Raw genomic sequence first — 25,207 nt, forward strand, 5'->3', positions numbered from 1 at the left:
CATCTCTCCCATGACTGTTGTCGTCGGATCGGAGTACACGTGCGGATGGTTCTTCGGGTGGACGTTCCAAGCCAGCTTCTTCTGGCAGATGCAGATGCTGTTTCTCTCTGATTGGCGACGATTTTGAGGGATCATGTCAGCTGCAGAATGGAAAGGGCTGAACCAAGAAACATTCTCTAGACTGGAACCATATTCGGGGCCTTTGTTGTACGAGTCCCTGGAGCTGCTTGTTGGTTAGTGCTGACTGTGTGACAACAAGGGAGAACGAACGACCAGCATCGCCGAGAAGGAGGACATCGAGCAACAACAACGGGAGATGTAATGATTATGTTGAATTCATGCTCGAAATTCGTTGCGCTGCTTCCTCGGGGGAGAATGGAAAAGGTTCAACGTCAACACCGACCGGGAAAAGGAATGTGTGGGTGCGACGATGACGACGACGATATCTAGAGTAACATTTGAAATGGGCCTATGTCCAAAACGTAAACAAATCGGGTTTTGATACCATTCTTTAGCACCGCTTGATAGCTACTAATCGTGTAAGAAAGTTCCGCATAATCGAGAAAAATCATTAAAAATAACTCGATTTTCGAAACGGCCGATCAACGAAATTTTTCGATTCATTTATAGGCCCGCACGCTAAAACGGCCAATCATTCATTTATTTCATTTCATTGTTAAGCCTAGTGACGTAGAAAGGCCGATGATTGAAAAATTTCAAACCAAAGCTAGGCCCTACTGCTTGAGGCAGGGCCGATTATTTGTTTTGAATTTATTTGACGTTGCGAAAAGGCTTAGCAAAGGGCCTACCATTTCTGATGACAAGCACAACGGCTTAACAAAAAGGGCCAATCCATTGAAAGATTCACAAAAAAGGCTTATTAATTTATGAAATTATATTGTTATCGATTTTCATATATTTTTGAAAGGTTTTCGCATATTTTGGATGTTGTATACTGAGATACAGTTACTATTGTTATTGTGAACAATATAAATGCCTGAAATACTTCAATTTTCTTAAATATGAATTGAATAGAGGCGGCCAAAATTTAAAATTCATTTTCTGGTTTGTTTACGTTTTGAACATAGGCCCATTTCAAATGTTACTCTAGATATGTACAAAGTCAGCGCTTGGTTGATGTTGTAAATGGAGGATAAACAATAACAACAACAAGTAGGGACAAGAAAACACTCTCTGCCGGTTGCATCCGTTCCGTCCTATCGTCGATGTCGGTCGGACAAACCATCCAAAGGAAGACGACGGTGATGACGATGACGATGACGACGACTAAACCGACGACAACGCCATGACGTGACTGGCAGGAATAATTGGAACGGAATTTACATACAAATGATTAGTTAGAGCTGTTTAAAAATGTAGAAACGACAAGGTTGCTGTAGTATGTTAGTGCAAGGGTTGTGTTTTTTGCCCAGTCGAGTGACACTGATAAGGGTGTTACCGAGGTACTGAGGTTTGCAGATGGGTCATTCCAATGCAGGGTTTAATATTAATATTGCGATAGGGTTGTTTGCAAATTCCGAATAAAGAAGGTCACTGGAATCTTGATAGGACTGCAGCGCAAACTTTAAGAGTTCATCATAGGGAAAATAATCTGATTAATGATGGTTCAATTAGTATGAAGAAAGTACAGTTCGTTTCGCTGATTCCTTAACAGATCACTTCGATCGATTTATCTATATAAATTTTCATAATTTAACTCCACAATTCGATGGTAATTTAAAAAGTTGGCTGGTTGACTTTTTTGCAATTCAAGTTTATTTTAAGAGAACTACAAGCCTATTTAAAGTAGTCAGCAATCTGTACAGTACGTGTCCTGATAGTGGGATTCTAATATTGATATTTTGAAAAACATGACCACTAGAAATGACATAGGGGAGTGTCACAAAAGTTGATGCTTCCCCCAGAGGCTGTTGAGACTCTTAACAAACATTGAAGACTAGCTTATATCGACACAAATGAGTTGTATAAGCCAAATTTTGGCAGTATTAGCTCATTTGCAGCTAAAATTGGGACAACTGTTTGTTCGGAAAGCTAAAAGCCAAAAATTGCGTTTGTAGTTTTCATCACAATTTTAACATTTAAATTTCTTAGGTTTGCCGTCACAGAACAGTCGTCGTTTGCGTGAGAGGAATCACCACAATTCATGCATTTAGCTGGCATGTAGCATTTTTTTGTTTCGTGACCCCATCCCTGGCACTTACGGCACTGGGTGAGGTTTTGGAAACTTCCTCCAGTCTTCCTGAAGTGTTCCCACTTTACTCGGACATGGAGCATAAGGATAGCTTTTTCTAAGGCCTTACGGCTGTTGAGTTCACTAGACTAGAAGTGAACTAAATAAAAATCATTAGAAATACCGTTGTGCGAATCACCAGGATGGGATTTCATTCTCATTTTGATTACTTGGCTGGTTCAACTCGAAGTAATTTTGTCATTTGTTTGTTTGTTTGTTTGTTTATTTATCGTCTGGCAATGTAAAGGGTAACCCCTTTTAAAATACTACCTCCGCGTTGTAAAATGTTTTGTACATAATTTGTTTGAGTTTGGCAACACGGTTTAACTTTAATATCTCTCGTGTTTTTGTCGTACGCGATTTTATTTAATTTTTAGTGTAACCAAGCGTTTTAAATTATCCATTCGAGCTAGTTTCTCTTGCTATATTAGTACATGTTTAATTGTGCAGTATTAATACGCATGCGCAGTGGTTTTCGTCAGTTTTGTGATAGTAGCAGCAGCATCAAATTACTTGTTTACGTGTTGTTTACTTCTCCATTCATTAAGTTCACACGTTGCTAGCTATCCAGAATAGTGCCCTTTGTTAATATCAGTTGCGGAAAATATCTACTCGTTCAACTTCTGTTGAGTTGTTACGTGTTTCATCATGGTATGCCAGCGCTGTCAACAAAAAAGTATCCGACTCCGATCGTGTTGTATGTCAGGGCTATTGTGCTACTCCTTTTCATGCAGTTTGCGTGAATGTTGACGAGCCTCTCCTGGAGCAGTTGGGGATATACGGAAATAATGTTTTCTGGATGTGCGATGGATGTGCTAAACTCTTCTCAAATGCGCATTTTTGCACTATGATGACCAGTTTCGACGATAAAACGGTAAATCTGCCAAATGCTATGCATTCTATGCTAAATCAAATTGAAAAACTGCACTCTGCGTTCGAAGCTTTATCGGAAAAAGTGGATGCGAAAACTAATACGCAGACTCCATTTGCCATCCCGAACCCTTGGCCTAATGTGAAGCGTATCAACCCTCTGGCAATTACACCAAAGCGCCGCAGAGGTACCGACGGGAAAATTGTCGACACTCCCAGTGTCCCGATTAACTTGGGTTCGAAGGCAATCAACACGATCAAAACTGTCCGTCTGGATGGCCACCCCGACGACGATCTATTCTGGATCTACTTATCCGCTTTCCATCCAACAACCTCAGAGAGCCAAAGGTGGTGAAACTGATTTCAAAGTAAAAGGACCTCAATTCACTTGGGTTCGTGTCCTTTAAAGTAGGCTTAAGTGACCAGCTGAAAGAAAAAGCACTGTCCTGCGAATCCTGGCCAGAAAACATCAGTTTTCGAGAATTTGAGGATCGAGCAAAAAACGTTCCGAGAGTAGTCAGTCTATCTTCGAGGGATGCAATAGATTCGTCAACGGCTGGCGCATAGGAACCAATGAATCTTTTTCTTCAACACCGGGACGCACATCACAAAGCGCTGTGGGAGCCTCATCTAGCACCGTAACAGTCGAGCCATCAACTGCTATTATAGACGTCATCAATTCAGCTAGCTGCCATCGCAGTCACCCTGGTCCTGTTTACGAGTGTGTGGAAGGGGTCTCCCAGCCTGCACTCCCAGGCAAGTATACGTGTGTTATCAAACCTTCTGTCCCTGATGATTTGCATAGTTTCAGCCCAAACTCTGACCCAATTCTGCCTACTAATGATGTGTGCTCACGAGGTCAAAGTCACTTTGCTCTTGTGGACGATGGTAGGACAGGAGCCGTCCAAGGTGATGCTCTTAGCAACATAAATCGTACTACGAATCTGCATACCGTCGTCCGAGAATATCATCTCTCCGTGGGTGCCATTGCTGCTTCAACTCAACACTCTGCAAGTACTACTCAAACTACAGGACGCAACGAGGTTAGCTCTAAGGAAGCCCCTAATCCTTCCACCACAGTCGAGCACACTCCGTCATCGGCCAACAGTCGTCCTGGCTCTGTGTGTGGTTATGGAGAAGGGGTCTTCCAACCTGTCATTCAAAGCGAGTACGATGCAATTCAGTATTTTGTCTGATCCACCCTCCGATTCCAGCGCGACGACTGGTCGTCATTCCAGTGGTGTTAACCAAACTTTGGAACGTACTGACATCCCTACATTGACCGAGCCATGAATGCACCCGAGATTGCTTCGGTACGAGTTAATGATAGTGTTCGCAATAGCGAAACTTCCTAACGTTCACCACCGTCAGCCGTGTCAACGCGCCACTCTCCGGCAAGAAGCGTTTACAACACTCGCGGTCCTTTTGTGTGTGTATGCGTTACGAATCGAGCCGTCGTAGAGAGAGAGAGGGAAAAGTACAGCCGACCGTCGCTGGCTTGGCCGAATCAACAGTGAGCTTCCATCGACCAATCACAGAGCAGAATGTATCATAAATGTAACCTTTTCGTAGTTTTTGTATATTATAAAAGCAATAGCCATTTTCGAACCATAATTCAGTTTTATACCAGAAGCAGAGGAATAAACATTGTTCTTATCAAACCCAAAGTAGCCGTTTTTCCAAGCAAGAAGAAATTCCCCTGCTTGAACTGACCTGACTGGATTCGCCGATTAATTTCAGCGTCGCCTCGAAACAGCTTGAGCCCGACCTTCGGAGATAGCGTGGTTTCCTTTTCACCCGATGCACATAGCTCACTACATCCTACAAAAGAGTTGCGCGTTGAGCTCTTTTCAGAGCTCAGCAAGAATTTTCGGTAGTCGAAGCTTATCGCTGGGTGATTTGGAAGCTATCTTGCTGGATTGCATCGTCGCCATCGTTCTTTAGCGTGCGTGTAGTGGTAGTGGACCATTATCGCCAAATATCTTCATTGATATCCAACGTCGGTAGCAGGCTGATTGCATTGTCGACATTAGCGTGAGTGTGCGTGCGGTGGCAGTGAGTCATCACCATCATCGACATCGGCAGTAAGCCGACAGAATCATTGTGGTTTTCACAGTGTGTGAACACAATCGCCACGACATCGATCAGCAGTGGGCTGATACGTGGATGGCCATCCATATTGTGCAAATTGTGAAAGTAGTGGTTAGCAGTGAGCTAACGTGTTGGTGGCCATCCGTCTCCATCAATGTTGGCAGTGGGCCAACAGATAGTGAGATGGAGAACCTCTCGGATTCAGTTTTCTCTATCTGCTATCAAAATGTTAGGGGTTTACGTACGAAGATCCAAGAACTTCGTTTGAGACTGACGAGCAGTGATTACCATGCAGTGGTCTTAACAGAAACCTGACTTCGACCGGACATATCCGAGTGTGAAATGTCGACGGACTACCAAATATTCCGCTGTGATCGTAATGAATCTTCCAGTCAATTATCCAGGGGAGGTGGTACACTCATAGCAGTCAAATCTGTGCACCCTTGCTCCTTGGTTTCGTTGGAAAACTGGGACCAGCTCGAGCAGGTCATTGTCCGAATTAGTTTGGAGAACCGCTCACTGTTCATCTCCGGAATATACGTTCGCCCTTTGTCAGGTCCTGAGCTCTACAAGTTACATGCCGTAGCTATACGGAATATTACAGAGACGTCCTTAAGCGATGATATCTTCATGGTGCTGGGTGACTATAATCTCCCTCATTTACTCTGGAATTTCGACGAGGACATGAACGGGTAAAGGGTGATACGGTCAAAATTTGGTCAAGGGAAAACGCGTGTAAATCGGTGAAATCGTTTATTTAAAAAATCAAATTAAATTTCTTTTTCAAGTTCTATTAGTATAAAATTAAGGAAAAATATTCAGTTAGGCTTCCGCTTTTCCAAATCCGAATTGCCGGGCCTTACGCTTGACCCCTGCCATCAGATTTTGTACAGCCACCTTGTCCACCTTCTTCGCCGCAGAAAGCCAGTTTGTCTTGAACTGCTGCTCGCCCTTAGCAGTTTTTTGGTCTTCTTTAGGTTCCGCTTGACAATAGCCCAGTATTTCTCAATTGGGCGGAGCTCTGGCGTGTTGGGAGGGTTCTTGTCCTTAGGAACCACCTGCACGTTGTTGGCGGCGTACCACTCCATGGCCTTTTTACCGTAATGGCAAGATGCCAAATCCGGCTAAAACAGCACGGAACAACCGTGTTTCTCCAGGAAAGGCAGCAGACGTTTATTCAAACACTCTTTCACGTAAATTTCTTGGTTGACAGTCCCGGAAGCTATGAAAATGCTGCTTTTCAAGCCACAGGTACAGATGGCTTGCCAAACCAGATATTTCTTTGCGAACTTTGACAGTTTCATATGCTTGAAAACATCTGCTACCTTTCCCCTTCCTTTTGCCGTATAAAACTCCTGTCCCGGAAGCTGCTTGTAGTCGGCTTTGACGTAGGTTTCGTCGTCCATTACCACGCAGTCAAACTTCGTCAGCATCGTCGTGTACAGCCTCCGGGATCGCGCTTTGGCCGTCGTATTTTGTTTATCATCGCGATTTGGAGTCACTACCTTCTTGTAAGTTGATAGTCCGGCTCGTTTTTTGGCTCGATGCACGGTTGTAGACGATACACCCAGCTTATTTGCGGCATCTCGGAGAGAGAGGTTAGGGTTTCGCTTGAAACTACCGGCAACTCTCTTTGTCGTCTCAGCGGCTTCCGGTTTTCGATTTCCCCCCGATCCAGACTTCCTGGCTGTCGACAAACGTTCCCCAAACACTTTTATTACATTTGTAACGGTTGATTTGGCAACTTTTAGCGATTTTGCCAACTTTGCGTGCGAGTAGCTCGGATTTTCGCGATGCGCGAGCAAAATTTTGATACGCTGCTCTTCTTGCTTGGACGGCATTTTGACAACTGAAGAGTGAATTCCAAAATCAAAATAGGAGCAACATTCTACACACACACACCTTCAAAATGAGGGGTGTTCAGGTTTTTTAAATGCAAAATTGAAAGAAATACGTCAAGTTGATATTGACCAAATTTTGACCGTATCACCCTTTATCTGCCTTCAAACTCATCGACGGAGCAGGAAGTGGCTCTTACCGAAGAAATGCTTGCTAATGGTCTAATTCAGGTTAACCCATTTGTAAACACAAATGGAAAGCTGCTTGATTTGGCATTCACTACCAATCCAGACGCTTTTGATCTCCTTGAACCAGCGGTTCCACTGCTTCATGTTGACATCCATCACAGGCCATTCATTTTGAACCTCGATGAGCACTTCAATCTACCTGATCGTCATGATGCCCCAGCAGTACTTGATCTTAAAAACTGTGACCTAACCGCCCTAGATCACATACCCAACTAACATTTTCAGCTTTGTAAGCCAACTTTTCCAGCGTTGTACTGTAAAGTAGCTGAAAAGAAGCTGCAGATACAGCTACAAGCAAAAGCTAGCAAAATAGTTTTGAAGAGCGCTTACTCAACTTTCTCACAACCATTATTCAATTTGTCAGTCGCAGTGAATAACATCAGCCAATAAACGCTAATGTCACTTCTATACACACACTAATCAACTTTCAACTTGTAGCTGCAAAACAAAGCTAACAAAGTGAATATGTTACTCATTTGATGGCTTCTACACAACCAACAACTCTTGCTTAATAACATAAACATCAAAAGTGCTTTTTCAACAACTAAACAACATGTACTCAGCTTATAAACTGTGTTAGAGCAACTTCGGAAGCATTTTCACAGTCAACTAGGTTTATTTTTAGACGTGTGCAGTTTTACAGCTTTTACTCTGCTCTTTTATAACTAGTCGAGAAAAGTGATTCATGTGCACTATTATGAAGCCTGTACTCAGTGATTTTGTTGTAGAAGGGAATGTTGATTTGTTTACATAAGTTCAAAGTGTTGGCGTAGCACAGTTGGTAGTGTCAAGATTTGCCAATTAGGTCGTCTCGAGTTCATTTCCAGGTTCCTCCGGTGCAGGGTAAATAATTTGGTGATGATTTGTAACTAATTTCGATTAATTTGATTCACAGAAAAATAAACTCAATAAATTCCTTCATCAAAAAGCGTAAACAGTATTTAACCCGGCTTCAAGAGAAAGCTGTGTAGTGATTATTGGATAACCGAGAAAAGGTTGAATAAGCGCCTTTCAAGTTCACACACAACTAAACAGCAGGATAACAGCTGTATAGAAGCGTTAATGGATATGCAATAAGAGCTTCTCCCGACCGTTCCAACAGCCATAAGTAGCTGACTAAGTTCACCAGATTTGCTTGTATAGAGGTTGAGTAAAGGTTTCCTCATATCGTATAACGTTTGAATACAGCTTGAGGCTGTATAAATGAAATGAGTAAATCGTTTACATTGTGAAAATTGTTAGTTGGGTATTAATGTTCTGAAAGCTTCCAGTTTGATGTTCGGTAAAGCCTTCGTAAGACCGTCGGCGGGTTGCTCCTTCGTGCTAACCTACACAAGGTCAATGACTCCACGATCCAAAGTGTCCATCACATCCTTGGTTCCGCCTCCACGCAGATAGCCGCACATCTAATTGAAATGACTTGCTGCCCGAAAATTTGCGATTGAAGATACTGCCACCAGAGAGCCTCCTGCACGGTCCTTGAAAGCGCCAAATATTCGGCTTCACACGATGAGAGTACAACCATAGAGGTAACTCTAAGACTAGAAGGTCCCGAAATAACGTGCTCAACTTTTTGGCTCAGCTCTGGTACTCTCTTCGGTCCCAAGCTAATCGATTCACCCCTCGAAACATAGGAAAAACCAATAACCCCTCATTTTATCTGTCAAACTTTCATAGCGAATCAAAACAAACATTGCGTAGTACTAGAACTTCGACTAGAATAGGGTACGTTAATCGTTTGCTTGGGACCAATAGGCTACTAAAGTGGTGAGCCAATTTAAAAACGTTAGTTTCGTATTGATTGTTGGTATTTACAACTGTCGGCTGTCGTTTCACGTTCCACGAAACTGCTCCGCCCACGCATCCACTCGTCGATTTTCGCGTGTCGAGATCTCCTCCCCAATCCGCATCTGTATAACCGACCAATTGGGAAACTTCCTCTCTGCAATACTGAAGCCGGTGTCCAGCTGTGCCCTTTAAGTACCTCATGATCCGTTTTACAGCAATCCAATGGCATTGTCCAGGATTACTGCAAAATTGGCTGACCTGATTGACAGCATAACTTATATCAGGTCTCGTCGCTTGCGCCAAGTACGTCAAGCGGTACATTTTTCATCGCCTGAATTTCGTCTGGTGTGCTTGGTGACATCTTGCTATGGAGCTTCAAGCTAGGTTCAGCTGGAGTCGAAACTGGACAACAGTTCGCCATGTTGAACCGGTGGAGAATGCTCTCCACATAATGCTGCTGGTCAAGCCAAAGCTTACATTTCGCCTATCCCTGGTTATTCTAAGTCCCAAGCAGGATTTCGCTTGACCAATGTCCTTCATGTTAAAACTGAAAAATTTCTTCAGCTTGATTTTCATCTGAGGGTCGCTGCTGAAGATGAGGAAGTCATCAACATAGATGGTCACAAAAAAACATCTTTCCTCCTTCTGACTTGAAATACAAGCAAGTATCGACATCCGAGCGTGTAAGTCCGAAATCTTTTAACGCCTCGTCGAGCTGGCTGTTCCAGACCCTGCTGGATTGCTTCAAGCCGTAGAGTGCTTTCCGCAACAGACACACCTTGCCGCTTTTGTTCACGTAGCCTTCAGGTTGATCCATATATATGATTTTGTCCTTGAGCTTCCCCTGCAGGAAGCTCTGCGTCCATCTGTTCCACATCCAGGTCGTGTTTTACAGATAATGCCAGCAAATATCGAATGGTGGAGTAACGGACCACCGGCGAATAAACCTCGTCGTAGTCGATTCCCGGTCGCTGCGAACATCCTTTGACCACCAAACGCTCAATTGCTCCATCCGGTCCACGCTTCGTTTTAAACACCCACTTGTTGCGAATACACTTCCGATCGGCCACGTCTACTCGCAATTAAAAAAAAAACTCTACCGTCCAAGCGAGGAAAGATTAAATTTAAGGACATTGTGGACAATATTTTGAATGCCCTCGGCTTTCCCGATGAATCGCCACTTCGAGGGCTTATTGAACTGTTTGTTCCTATAGTCGGAAACTACTTCAAGCAATTGACTGTATCATGGCCCCTCATTGGTGAATTCATATCTTTCGATGGATAATTCGTCGAGTGAGGATCAAGATATGATCACTTTATTACAATGGAACTGTCGTAGTTTAATACCTAAATTAGACTCGTTCAAGTATTTGATTCACAATTCTGATTGTGATATATTTGCACTCTGTGAAACTTGGCTTTCTTCTGAAGATGAACTAAACTTCCACGATTTTAACATTATCCGCCTGGACCGAGATGATTCATATGGTGGCGTACTTTTGGGGATCAAAAAGTGCTACTCCTTCTATAAAATCTCAATCCCAATAATTTCAGGCATTGAAATGGTCGCTTGCCAAATAAATGTGAAGAACAAAGATCTTTGCATAGCTTTTGTATATGTCCCTCCAAGGACATCCATAAACCGCCGTAAGCTTTGGAGTTCAGTTAATATCCTTCCATCTCCAGTTGTAATACTGGGCGATATGAACTCACACGGTACTGGTTGGAGCGAATCATACGATGACAATAGAGCGGGTATTTTCTATGATTTGTGCGACGATTTCAACTTGACTATCTTGAACACTGGTGAAGCAACACGTATAGCAAACCCTCCTGCTCGAGAGAGCCGTCTTGACATTTCTTTGTGCTCTAACTCACTATCATTGGATTGTCTGTGGAAGGTTATCAATGATCCCCATGGTAGTGATCACTTGCCAATTATTATTTCAATCAAAAGTGGTCGTCTGAAAACAGATCAGTCAATTCAAGTTCCTTTTGAACTCACGAGGAACATTCATTGGCAAAAATTTGTATCGGCGGTAACTCTTGGTATTGATTCTACCGATCCTCTACCACCACTGGAAGAGTGTCGTTTCTTTACCGAACTAATCTACAAAAGCGCATCAGAAGCTCAGAAACGACGTGTTCCAAGTGCATCCCTCAAAAGAAGACCCGCCACCCCTGGATGGGATGACGAATGCACAAAGTTGTATCTTGAGAAATCTGATGCCTTTAAAGATTATCGTAGACATGAAAGATCTGAGCTTTTTGAAAAGTATCTGAAGCTTGAAAAAAAGCTTAGAAACTTACTAAAAACAAAGAAACGAAATTACTAGCGTACTTTTATCGAGGGACTTTCTAGAGAAACATCGATGACAACGCTTTAGGAAAAGGCTCGCTATATGCGAAACCGCTCATCTTCCAATGAGAGTGAAGAATACTCCTCACATTGGATATTCGACTTCGCTAAAAAGGTTTGTCCAGATTCTGTTCCAGCACAACCAACTTTACGGGATACAGCCCGAAGTAACGGTTCTCTGGATGAACCATTCACAATGCTGGAATTTTCAATGGCACTTCTTTCATCGAATAACTCTGCTCCGGGAAGCGATATGATCAAATTCGACCTTCTAAAAAACCTCCCTGATATCGCTAAAAGACGATTACTTAACCTATATAACATTTATGGAATTCAATATAGTTCCACCAGCATGGCGACAGGTTAAAGTAAAAGCTATTCAAAAGCCTGGGAAACCAGCGTCTGATCACAATTCTTACCGTCCGATCTCTATGTTATCATGCAAGCGGTACAAGGAAGCGGTTTCCAGCCCAACTGCGTCTAAATCTTTTGGGCAGAGACATTACCCAATCTTTAACCTTCAAATACCTTGGAGTCTGGTTTGATTCAAAATGCACTTGGGGTACCCACATTACGTATTTGAAACAAAAGTGTCAACAAAGGATCAACTTTCTACGATCAATTTCCGGGACATGGTGGGGTGCTCACCCGGAAGACCTCATTAAACTATATAAAACGACTATTCTTTCAGTTCTTGAGTACGGCTCTTTTTGCTTCCTCTCGGCAAGAAAAACCCACCTAATTAAATTGGAACGCATTCAATATCGTTGTTTACGTATTGCCCTTGGCTGTATGCATTCAACACACAATATGAGCCTAGAGGTCCTAGCGGGCGTAAAACCCTTGCAGAACCGTTTCTGGGAGCTCTCATTAAGATTATTGATCAATTGTAGTGTCAGTAACAACCTTGTGATTGAAAACTTCGAAGAAATGCTCGAATTGAGCATCCAGTCTAGATTCGTGCGAATCTCTCTTAATTATATGTCATTGGATATTAGCCTTCCTTGCTATAACCCCTCTCGTGTATGCTTTACTAACTACAGTTCCCCCATTGACTATGATCTCTCCATGAAACAGGCTATTCAAGGAGTTCCAGATCAACTTCGACCTATCTCAATTCCCCGCATTTTTGCTGAAGAGTACCAACAAGTCAATTGCAATAGAAGATTTTTCACTGATGGATCCACTGGCTTCGGCGTCTTCAATGAATACTCAACCGTCTTTCGGAAACTTCAGGAACCTTGTTCCGTTTATGTTGCTGAGCTAGCAGCAATCAACTTCGCATTGGGGATGATTTCCGATATGGCCATAGACCATTACTTCATCTTCTCGGATAGTCTCAGTTCGATTGAGGCTATTCGATCGATGAAACAAGGTAGGCACTCATCTTATTTCCTTTCAAAGGTAAGGGAACAGATGAGTTTGCTGGTCGAAAGATCATATAGGATTACCTTTGTATGGGTCCCCTCACATTGCTCAATCCCAGGCAATGAGAAGGCAGACTCTCTCGCAAAGGTGGGCGCACAACAAGGCGAGATTTATGATAGAAGAATGTTTCCCATTAGTACGTCAGAGTTCTCTTTTAAGTTGACAAAACGATTGGACAAATAATTCTCTTGGGCGGTGGTTACATTCCATTATTCCAAATGTTTCTTCGAGAGCGTGGTTCAAAGGTCTGGATGTAAGTCGGGGATTCATTCGAGTGATGTCAAGACTTACGTCCAACCACTACTCGCTAGACGCACATCTCTATAGAATAAACCTCGTTGACAGCAATATATGTAGGTGCAGAACCGGTTATGATGACATCCATCACGCAGTTTGGTATTGCCCGGGTAATGACGCCTCCAGAGCACGACTATTGGATACCCTAGTGGCCCGAGGTAGACAACCCTTCCGTGAAGTAAGAGATGTATTGGGAACACGTGATCTTCCCTACATGCAAGCGATCTACGAATTCCTTTGTTTGTCTGATGTTAGAGTTTGATGTAACCATCCCCTCCTTTCCAAACAATTTCCCGCCATTGTGTCCCAGTCTTATTATCCTCCTGTTCCTGTGCTACTTGCCCCTGCCCAGCCAGGATTTGATCAACCGTCCGAGAGTAGTATCTGAAGGAGGCTTCAGAAACCAGTTTCCTACCTAGCTCCTTCCAATCGAAATTGTTACCCATTAACCTCGAGCCCGCCACGAGTAATCGGTAAAATCAAACATTACTGATTTTGGCTCCGCAAAGTGTCACACACGACTGAGCCTAGTAAATAAACGAACTAGAAAAAAAGGTGACAATTGCATGTTTACGCCAAACTGTGACAGACGATACCCAAGTAACAATTCTGGTTTTATGAGGGTTCTCCATTCATTCATTCCTTTATTTAACGTCGGTCTCTGTTCCGCAATCTAGTGCCAATCACCGACGGACATCGATTGCCATCCATTGACGGCAATCGAATGTGCAGGATGGCAGCTTCCACACCTGCGTAGGATATCGCACCCATTCAACACACATGGACCGGGACCAACGGCTTTACTTCCCTTCCGAAGGAAGACGTGACCAGAGATTTTTATGCCTCAGAAAAATCCCACCAACCTCGGCTGGGATTGAACCCAGACCCATTGGGGTGTGAGAAAGCAGTCAAGCTTACCACTACACCACCGGCGCTGGCCTTTATGAGGGTTCTGTAGACCAAGATTTAGACTTGTAGAATGCTATATAACCTCTTTAAAACTTGCAATGTTACTTGGGTAGGTCTTTCTTCATGTTTTTCAAAAGTAGGCTTTCTATAAACTTTAATTGGATCATTGATCACATTTCCCGCTCACTGAAACACCAAGAGGCCCCACGGAAACCTGTAGTAGGGGACAATTGCATTATTACACGAAAACATTCCATATGACAGCTCTTTCTTCACGGTTTTTCATCAAAAGACTTTTTAAAGACTTGAATTGGATCACCACCGGGAGGTCCCAGCATCACCAGGATGCAAGGGACCATTACATGTTTGAACCAAAATGTGCCGTGAAACAGCTCTTTCTTCATGATTTTTCATCAAAAAGGTTTCTGTAGAAGTGGATTATTAACCATACTGGCCAGTTTCGAAACCATCGAGATTTTTTCGGAAGCAAGGACTAGCCTTGGACTCGTCTGGGAATTGAATCGTAAGGTTTATGAATTGATTCAATAGGTATTTAATACCACTCGACAATAATGGCCTTCACGGCAGTGCGGCCATTCCCAAGCCGCTGATAAAACCCAAAAATGCTGCGGAAAGGATGCGCTGGTGCAAGGACCATACGGAATGGACAGCAGATGAATGGAATCGTGTTGTGTGGTCGGATGAGTCCTCCTTCACGTTATTCCCAACTACAGGTCAGGTTTACGTTTGGCGCACACCAGATGAAACATACAACCCAGAATGCCTTCGACCAACTGTGAAGCATGGTGTGGGGTTCAGTGATGGTGTGGGGCGCAATTTCAAGGCATTCTCTTGGACCATTGGTTGTTATGAAGGGCAACATAAAGGCCAAGGATTATGAAATAATATTGAACGACCTGATGGGGACGCAATATTCCAAGATGATAATGCTCCAATCCACACTGCGCGTACGATCAAATCGTGGTACGCAGAGCATGAACATGATTTCCATCATTTTCCATGGCCAGCGCAGTCACCGGACTTAAACATAATCGAGCCACTCTGGTTAACTCTTGACCCTTAGAAATGTGTTCCCACCACCATCATCACTTAAAGAGTTGGAAAAGTATTTGATTGAGGAGTGGGATAAAATTCCGTCATCGTCAAAACACGGTAATACAAGAGCCTTGCACGCATTTTGGCCACGGAATTCTGCTACATGCGCCGGATCGGATGTTTACTGGCTTTGTACGACTTGTATCCTTCCCTGGCAAGGATGTTCCGCACCGTTTGAAAGTTGGCGTTGTACCTTCTGGCCACATCTCGGATCGAAATACCGGGGTTGGCTTTAACGCACCTCAACACCTTGCTGCGCAGCTGACGATCCCTGGTTCCAGTTTTTTTTTCGTAGGTCCGCCGATTCCTTTCCACCCTCAGGGTTTCCTTGTCGGTTTTGAGCACTCGACAAACTGTTGTTTTCGGCATCTTCAGCACTATAGCCAGCCTGGAACCGGTCCACTCCGGATTTTGCAGGTGCTTGCGCATAATATTTTTTTCTTTTTTCGAGTTTCATTTGACGTTATTTCTGAACGCGATCGACTACTTTGATCAAACTTGCACCAGCTGTTCTCTATAGAAGTGTAAACAAACCACTGTCAAAGATTTTCAATTTCCCAACACTTGAGGCGTGCTGGCGGTATGCGAGGGGCGTACCCATTTACTTTTAGTCAGCCTTTAGGAAATACTTTTCATAAGTGATTGTTTGAGCGACTTTTCAAACAGTTACATGTTATACACTATCCCCCCAAAGACCGCGAGTAATACGTACCGCGTAAATCGAATTCGCGTAAATGGAGTACACGTAGCATATGGGATTTGACCTAATTGGGACCAACATAGAAGGTTACTGTCTTGCGCAAAGTTGTTCAGTGGATCAAGACCTAAAGGTTGGTTGACAGAAATTCGGAATTTTCTCACTTCTCACGAATCATCCAATGAACAACTTCACCAAAAGCAGGAACTTTCTAGATGGCAAGGATTTCAAGATATCACATAAACAAGGAAATCACAAATTCAAGCATACTAGCGCCACGTAGTGAGAAAATTTTGAACTTCTGTCTACCAATCATTAGGTCTTGATCCAATGAACAACTTCGCCAGAGGCAGCAAATTCTAGATGGCAAGGATTTCAAGATATAACACAAACAAGGAAATCATAAATTCAAGCACACTAGCACCGCTTAGTGAAAAAATTCCGAACTTCTGTCCACCAACGATCAGGTTTTGATCCACTGAACAACTTCCCGCAATACAGCAACTTTATAGATGGCAAGGATTTAAAGTTATAACGTAAACTAGGGAATCACAAATTCAAGCACACTAGCGCTGTGTAGTGAGAAAATTCCGAAATTCTGTCCACCAACGATAAGGTCTTGATCTATTGAACAACTTTGCCATATACAGCAACTTCCTAGATGACAAGGACCATTAGAGAAAGATGATTGGCACCTTCATCAAAGTTGTCTCGAATAACTAACTTGACATTTAGAACTCATCAACGGCATGGACCACTCTAATGTCTGGAACATCTAAAGATTGACTGTAATAAATGAAAAACTTTCCCTCAGACACTATTCGCCTAAAACTAATGGTTTAGCCACAAACAATAAATTCTGGACCATTCTGGACGATTCTTTTGGAACTCTCTTTTGTAGTTCATTTGAATCGTCCTTAGAATTTCCTGCTAATTTAGCCCACAATTCTTCTCTAGTTGAGTCTAGTCTACGCAATGCGAATATACCCCACCATTATTCTCAAAAATTAATATCCTTTGAATTCATCTCGCGAATCCCTTGGAATTCCATGTTGTGTATACCTTGAGATTGTATCTGGCGTTTAAATTTTCGAACCCGTAAAGGTTCGTACTGTTGACATTTTAGTCGGCAGGTAATAGTACCAGGTTGTTAAGATAATCCCCCTTTACGTTGAGCACAGAACTCGAGTTCAGCGGTAGCCCCCTAAGGCATCAACTGATTCGTGATTCATGTCCACTAACAACTTATATTCCCAACGACCATCAACTGAATGGCATTCAGCGAACATCGATCATCGTTTTTATTCGCCACCCATTATCACATGCCTCAATGCAAAACCTCCAGGAGGCCACACGATTCCACACGACGCACTACCACTAACAACTGACTAACAGCGGCATCATGCAGAATCAATGTTTCTACCCACCTTACGGGCATTTAACGTGCCACAGTGAAACTAGCAATCTCGAAACAATATGCATTGCACTACAGCACTTTTTGAACGATTGAACCCATTCAGGTTTGAGAATCGATTTCCCCACTCTGTTCAATGCGTACCGCCACATGGAGAGAACTTGAATCCGAACAATGACCAAGTAGTGCATTCTGTCAAAACGAGTCCCCCTCCGGGCGGTGTGGAGCCTGGTCGACTGAGTGACTGGCTGCCATTCAATTCATGTGTTGTTGAAGGTACGATATACAATGTTTTATGCAACAAAACAGGAACTACAGTGCCTGCGGCCAAACCCCCCCCCCCCCCTCCTGAAGTTTACACGCACCGACGACGACGGGGGCCTGCCGTTAGTTGCTCCATTTCATACCGGAACGGATCGAAATTGGCTCCATTGTTGATATCCACCTGGATTTTCTATTTCTTTTTTTCGGTTGGATGGAGCCCATAGGACCAGGATCAGGACAATTCACATAGAACAGACCACGGGATGTAAAATGTTTTCATTTGCTAAAGTATACGTATGTGTGTGTGGTTGATTGTCTGAGTGCATTTGTTCGAAACAAATACAACGTGATCATGGATGGATCTAGGCTGTGGGAAAGGGAGGGACTTGATTCTAAAATTTCACCCCCTACGTAGATGATCACTGAGCATGACATGGTCAGTGCGAGCTCAGCACCGAAAGGATGGCAGAAAAATGCTTCTCTAATTGGTTTAGCGGCAAAACTCCGGAGCCATCTTTTGTATCTCTGCTGTGCTTGTTTCGATCAATAATTCATCTCTTTTGTTGCTGCTGCTGGTCGTGGAAAGTGCCACTGACAGGACACTGGAATCGTAGGCACCATCAGAACAAAAAAAACTCAAGTGCTTAGTCAGATTGTAAGGAAAAAAATGCTGATTCTATTAGAGGAAGCTACTACTCACCATTAAGACTAGGCTGCGAATACTGTACAAAGCCCTCGGAGATATAGCGGCTACTCCGCAGGGTGGAGGAAGCTCGACTGCACCGGGGGTCGCCCGGTTGCCGCTGGAATTCGTCCTCGAACACATCGTCCTCGGCGTACATCGATGGCACATCGGTTCTGGCAGGTCTGCAACGGGTGAGATAACACAAGTAAAAAAAGGCAAAAAGTTAGAGATACTTTCATTTCACATTGAGCTGTAGAGGAGAGCAAATCTTATCCCCTGTCTGCAATCACACGCACACAGTGTCAACTGCGACCGCTGCTGCTAGGAATGGGGATACGTGATATCTGGCATGAAGCATGACACCAACCGATCCGGAGACGACCCTCATTACACGACGATGGGCATGTCTCACGGAATCGAAGTTGATTCCTACGACTAGGAAAAGAAAGCTCAGCCGGTTGCCTTTACCCAGTTGGGAAGGCCTTTACTATCATGTTCGGGAAATCGACTTGCCCTGAAGCCATGGACAGAAATCGGTGTTCAAACTAAAGAAGAAAAATCAAAATCATCTGCTCCATCCGAATATTTATAAACATATTTCAATAATAAATCTGTCACAAGCACCATTGACTGCAGAAAGTTAACACTTATCTGGAAAGACGTTTTCCCCCGAAAACCCCACCGATTCCAACTCCGTCACATTCTAATGATTTGGAAGAAAATATTTCCACTCAAATAGCATCAGATAATGCAAAAAGGGAAAACCGGACCCTAACGGCATTATTAACCCTTCTTTCTTTCCATTTCGGGCGTTCCAAATAAGTGGAGCCCATCAGCTACTACCGGGCCACTGTCTTGTCCCCCCCCCCTAGCGCAGCTTCTCCTTCCCCGTCTCCCACTGCCACATTGTGCCAAACGAAAATGACGCATATCATTATGTTGGCCCCCCTCCCTCATTTCGCAGACCAAAGGCGCCGTGGTTTGTTCCACAGTTCAGGGGGCATGGGAAAATTTAGGAAATCAATTTGGGTGGGACTTTTTGATCGGATTGATCGGCGCGTGCTCGACCTTTCTAAATTAATGCCTTTGTTTCGTGGGCGTCACTGAATTTAACCGATGCTGCCAACACACGCTAAAGGTGTTCTTAGCGGTCGTAAGAGTGGTTTTGTAGTGATGAGAGAGGCTCGATGGCCTATTGGTAACCGGTTTTGGGTTACTGCAGATAGTTATATTTTATTTCAAAAACTTCTTCACATCAAAGAGTAGCGAAAGTCACATACATTTCTTAAATGATTCTTCTCTATCTATTGTTTAACACGACCATGCGTGTTAATTGCAACGGCCATGCGCAATTGCGTCCTTCGAGCTCAACCACCAAGTGTCGAGTGGTATTCGACGCTAGCGCCAAGTCCGAACCATCCAAGCTGTCGCTCAACGAGGTGCTCCAAGTCGGCCCAGTAGTGCAGAATGGAATATTCTCAATTACGCTGCGATTCCGTAAGTACCCATATGCTTTTTCAGCCGATGTAGCCAAGATGTACCGTCAAGTGCTCACGGCGCTACTGGACAGGCGGTTCCTGCGATGCTTCTGGCGATCCGATCCATCGCATCCGTTGAGGGTACTTGAATTGAATACCGTTACGTACGGTACAGCTTGTGCACCATACCAAGCAACGAGGTGTTTGGTGCAGCTTGCCCAGGAAGAAGGTTCTGAGTTTCCCATCGGTGCTCGGATCCTGATAGAAGACTTCTACGTCGACGATGCTCTATCTGGAGCCAACACCCTCGAAGATGCCATCGAATGCCAACGTCAGCTGAAAGCCCTGCTTGCCAGAGGTGGATTTCATATCCACAAATGGTGCTCCAACTCGGATGAGTTTCTCGAGCACATACCACCTGCAGATCGAGAAAAGAAAGTTCCGTTACACGAGTATGGACCCAACGAAGTAATCAAGGTACTTGGATTGCTCTGGGATCCGAACATCGACATTTTCATGATTGCCAATCCACCAAGCGTTTCGCAACCTGCCGATAAACCAGCCACAAAACGCATCATTTACTCCGAGGTGGCAAAGTTGTTTGATCCACTCGGATTGTTCGCTCCAGTGATCGTCACCGCGAAGTTATTGGTTCAGCAGCTTTGGAGGACATCAGCAGGATGGGACGATCCAATCGACGAGGACACTCATGAACAATGGTCCACGCTTCAAGCATCACTACCGGAGCTTGGTCGTATTCACATTCCAAGGTGTGTCACGTTCCCGGATACTATCGCTCACAAATTGCATGTGAGCAATAGTATCCGGTACGCTGATGCATCGAATGTGGCGTACGGTGCGTGCGTCTATTTGAGGAGTATTTTCGCCAATGGATCCGCAAGGTTACGTCTTCTGTGCAGCAAGTCAAAGGTCGCTCCATTGCACGATCTTTCCATTCCACGAAAGGAACTTTGTGCTGCGCTTCTGTTGACGCAATTGGTCGGTCAAGTGATTCCAGCGCTTCAGATGTCTTTCCGAGAAGTTGTCCTTTGGTCGGACAGTACAATCGTTCTAGCATGGCTCAAAAAACCCTTGGATCAGCTTCAAACTTTTGTGAGGAATCGGATTGTTGTAATACAAACGGAAACCAGTGAGTATCGATGGAATTATGTTCGTTCGGCTAGCAATCCCGCCGATATCGTCTCTCGAGGCCAACTGCCGGAAGCTTTGAGACAGAACAGCCTTTGGTGGAATGGTCCGAAGTTCCTGTCCGCATCCGAATACGACGGTGAAGACACCGAAGAGATTCCCTACAACAACCTTCCCGAGCTGAAGGTCCTAGTTGCAACTTCTGCGGTAAGTTGTGAGCCTTTTCCGTTCTTCTTCAAACACAGCTCTTTTCGAAAAATTCAACGCATCATGGGCTACGTGTTGAGGTTCGTCAGCAACTGCCGAAGGCCACGGTCACCCGATCGTGTGAAGCAAGCCCATCTCACTGTCGAAGAGCTACGTCAAGCATCGGAAGCAATCGTCAAGGTGATTCAACAAGTGCACCTTGGTGATGAAATTCAACGACTGGTCTCCAATCAACCATGCAAACGTCTGGGCAACCTGCGCCCGGTGTATGAAAACGGCTTGCTGCGAGTCGGAGGCCGATTGGATCGCTCGAAACTGCCGTTTGCAGCGAAGCATCAACTCATTCTTCCCGACAAGGATCCTGTAACGAGAAAGTTGATTAGTGCATTGCATTTAGAGCATCTTCACATCGGTCAAGCCGGTTTGATCAACATCATTCGACAGAGGTACTGGCTTTTGAACGCAAAGTCTACTGTGCGACAAGTAACACGGTCATGTGTGAAATGTTTTCGCACGAATCCTGATGAAACCAAACAGCTAATGGGAAATCTGCCGACATCGAGAATCGTACCATCGCCTCCGTTCGCAGTGACTGGTGTGGATTATGCCGGTCCGTTTCTGGTGAAACAAGGTTCACATCGTCCGAAGCTCGTGAAAGCGTATGTAGCAGTCTACGTATGCATGACGACGAAGGCTGTGCATTTGGAGGTTGTATCCGATCTGTCGTCGGATGCCTTCCTAGCGTCGTTGAAGAGATTCATCAGTCGAAGAGGAATGGTCCAACAAATTCATTCGGACAATGCAACTAATTTCCACGGAGCAAACCACGAACTACACGAGTTGTATCGGCAATTCCAAGATCAACAAACTGCGAAGAAGATCCAACAGTTCTGCCAAGCACGTGAGATACAGTGGCATTTCATCCCGCCGGACGCACCAGAGTTCGGTGGTTTCTGGGAAGCGGCGGTTAAGGCGACGAAAACCCACCTGAAGAGAGTCGTACGCAACGTGAAGCTGACATTTGAAGAAATGGCGACCATCCTGCTGGAGATAGAGGCCATCCTAAACTCGCGTCCGTTGTACAGCGTGTCCAGCGATCCTGCAGATCCACAGGTAATTACGCCAGCTCACTATCTTATAGGTCGTCCGCTGATCGCTCCAGCCGAGCCGTCCCTGGAAGATATCAACGTTAACCGACTCGATCTATGGCAACATCTTCAACTGATGCGTGAGCATTTTTGGCGAGCGTGGTCCAGGGATTACCTCAATTCTCTCCAACCACGCAAGAAGAATCTACGAACGGCACCAAACCTTCGACCTGGAATGGTGGTCGTACTCCACGACAAGACTCAACCTCCGCTCAGTTGGAAGCTGGGTCGAATTACATCAGTGTATCCAGGTGATGACGGTTTAGTTCGTGCCATCGATGTGTTCACCAACGGATCAACGTACCGTCGTCCTATCAACAAGGTCTCCGTACTTCCAATCGAGGACAACGTTTGCCCCTCATCGGCACCTGAAGCTGTTGATACGATGTCTCAACCGGGGGGAGAATGTTCCGTCCGTTCCCAGAAGGACTGAAGTGAGGTAGCGCCCAATCCTATCTCTACGGCAACACTACGAACAGCGACGATCAATACTATGGTAGGGATTCGTACGAGGGAGAACAGCACAAACCGAACAGTATTAATTCAACCTTCAAAGTGTGTACACTAGAGCAAACAGCAATAAATGTAGTTAAGTTAGTTTAGCAAAAGTGTTAATTCCATCGAACCGATCATCCGAAAATACAGTCCACCACCAAAGATCCGTCCATCCAAGGGAATCGTCAAGGGCACTTCCAGTGTCATCCTAAGATCGTTTTCCACGGCGATTCCCTCCCGCATGTGTTATGGTTCATTGCATCGGAACAGCACGTATATGGCCTCCACTTTTGTAGGTATAAGGCCTTTTTTGCATTCTATACGATTTGATTGTTTGTATATATGTTTGTATATCACAGAAACAACTTTGAATATACGTGCATTCTGGTTGTCTGGGAATACTGGGCCTGAATACTTTTCAAAACTTCTTTCAATCCTCATGAAGACAAAATGAAACTGCAATGATATTCCCTGAAGTTCCCACCATACTTGAAACTGCCGTGAAGTTGACGGGACTTCAATTAAAATATGTCTGATGTGATGATCATTGAACAAATCTGTAGTTTTTTTAAATTTTCCCGAAGTTATTATAGCTTTCCTGAAGATCTCAAAGTTTTCCAAGAATTTCCTTAGTTCCATGGACTTCGCTGAAGTTCCGCAAGTTTTCTTAAAATTTTCTGAATCTAGTGTTCTATGGAAATCCCTAAAATTCCACGAACACTTTAGAGAAGTGTTCGTTATTTTCATGAAGTTAAACCAAAATAGTTAAATCAGCTTTAAGAGTGAAGATATCAACTCCCTGTTGCTAACATTTCGTGGATAAAGAGCGGGCTCTTCTCCCCATACATTGGGGCATCTTTCTGTTGGATGGCTCGTTTTCTGACCAATTGGCTGATCAACTTGTTGGAAGGAGATTCTTAACTGTCCCAAGGAAATGAATAGGCGAATTTCCTATCAATCCATCCATTCATTTTTTGGCCCTTCAAACAGCAATTTGCTAACAGTCAGAGGTTATTAAACTTGATCAAGTTCAACAGTGAGGAGAGCTCACAGTTATCGGACTAGTTTCCTTGCTAGAATGAGTGGTAGACCATTATCATTACTAGCACCACTTTCCTGAAGTTCACTAAATTGTCTCAGAACTTCCTTAATTTTCTGGCAATTTTCTTGATATTACTTCCTATTCCAACCACATTCTAGAAATTTTCAGAAATTTTTGCTTATTTTTCATGATTCCTTCAATTTTATGATAGTTTTTGAAATTTTTTGAAGTCAATGGAAGTGCTCTGAAGATCATTGATATTGCGCAAAGTATTTCACTCTTTCCACACTCGATAGTAAAACCATAGAGGTAACTTAAAGCTTAAAGCTTTCTGATCTTCGCTGAAGTTCTCGCAATTTTTCGAAAGTTTCCGAAACTGCCATGCAGTTATCGGAACTTCCCTTAAAATGTTTTCGCATTTTCCCGATGTTCACGGAAGTTACGCGAAGATTCTGCAATTTTTCAAAGACTCTCAGAACTTTGCTGTAGTTTTCAGAAATTTCCTGATTCATTCAGAACTTCTTTAAAAGTCCTATGTTTCCATTGATGTTAATAGAAGTACCCTGAGGTTCTCTGGGCTTCTCTGGTGTTCTCGGAGTTTTCCTGAAGTTCACGTAACTCTCCTGAACTGCCGCTTGTTTGTCCCATAGCACAAATCAGCAAGCATTTTTCTTTGTGCCATTGATTTTTATGTGATGGAACGACCAGTTTGGCAGTTTTTCCATACTTTCTCAGAGCAAAGTTGTTGTGTTAATTCAGTATTATGAAAATATAGGTGATAAGTAACCATTTCCACTAAAACATTCATTTTTTACGAAAACGTAAATAGGACCAACTTGCGATGAGCGGCAGTGAAGCTCTGAACATCCCCCGAATTCCCGGAACATCTTAAAGATTATCGAAATTTTCCAGACATTCTTGGAACTGACCTGATTTTTTCCAATCTTGCTCTTACAGATTACTAACCTTGCTAAGAGTCTGGACTTGGCAAAAAATCTCGGAATATTCCTGAAGTTATTTGATCTGCCCTTAAAATCTCTGCGCTTTTCTGAAGATATCTAAACCTAGCTTCCCTGGGCTTCTTGAACTTTCTAACAGTTTTTACAATTTTCCTCAAGTTGTCTGAACATCTGTGCAGTTTTCTTGACTTCCTGGAAGTTCTCCTAATATCCTTGAAATTCACATAAATTTTTAAAGTTGCTGCTGTTTTCCTGAAGCTAATGGAACCAACTTGAAGATCTGGAAAGTTCTCTAAACTTTTCCAGAAGTTCTGGGAACTCTCCTTATGTTTATTCTTTTTTTTCTTCTATTCAAAAAAATTTCCCATAAATTCTCGGAACTAATTTTCGAAGCTTCATTAAAGTTCCATAAATTATCGTAAAGTTAAAAGAGCTACCCTAAAGTTCTCTTATGTTTCCTACAGTTGTTCGAA

General features: G+C 43.7%; 1 protein-coding gene across 4 annotated transcripts in view; it reads right to left on the minus strand.

Moving 5' to 3' along the window:
- Window positions 1-25,207, minus strand: part of side (sidestep) — a 671,279-nt gene that overhangs the window by 17,704 nt on the left and 628,368 nt on the right. For all 4 annotated transcript variants that reach the window (XM_065225556.1, XM_065225558.1, XM_065225557.1 and 1 more), the window contains one exon: window positions 18,272-18,438. In XM_065225556.1, coding sequence (XP_065081628.1) covers window positions 18,272-18,438 — 167 coding nt within the window. The remainder of the gene's footprint in view (window positions 1-18,271; window positions 18,439-25,207) is intronic.

Source organism: Ochlerotatus camptorhynchus, unplaced genomic scaffold (genome assembly GCF_037179485.1).
Source record: "Ochlerotatus camptorhynchus isolate MF236.1 unplaced genomic scaffold, CSIRO-AGI_Acam_v1.1 ptg000231l, whole genome shotgun sequence".
In the NCBI taxonomy this organism is placed as follows: Eukaryota; Metazoa; Arthropoda; class Insecta; order Diptera; family Culicidae; genus Ochlerotatus; species Ochlerotatus camptorhynchus.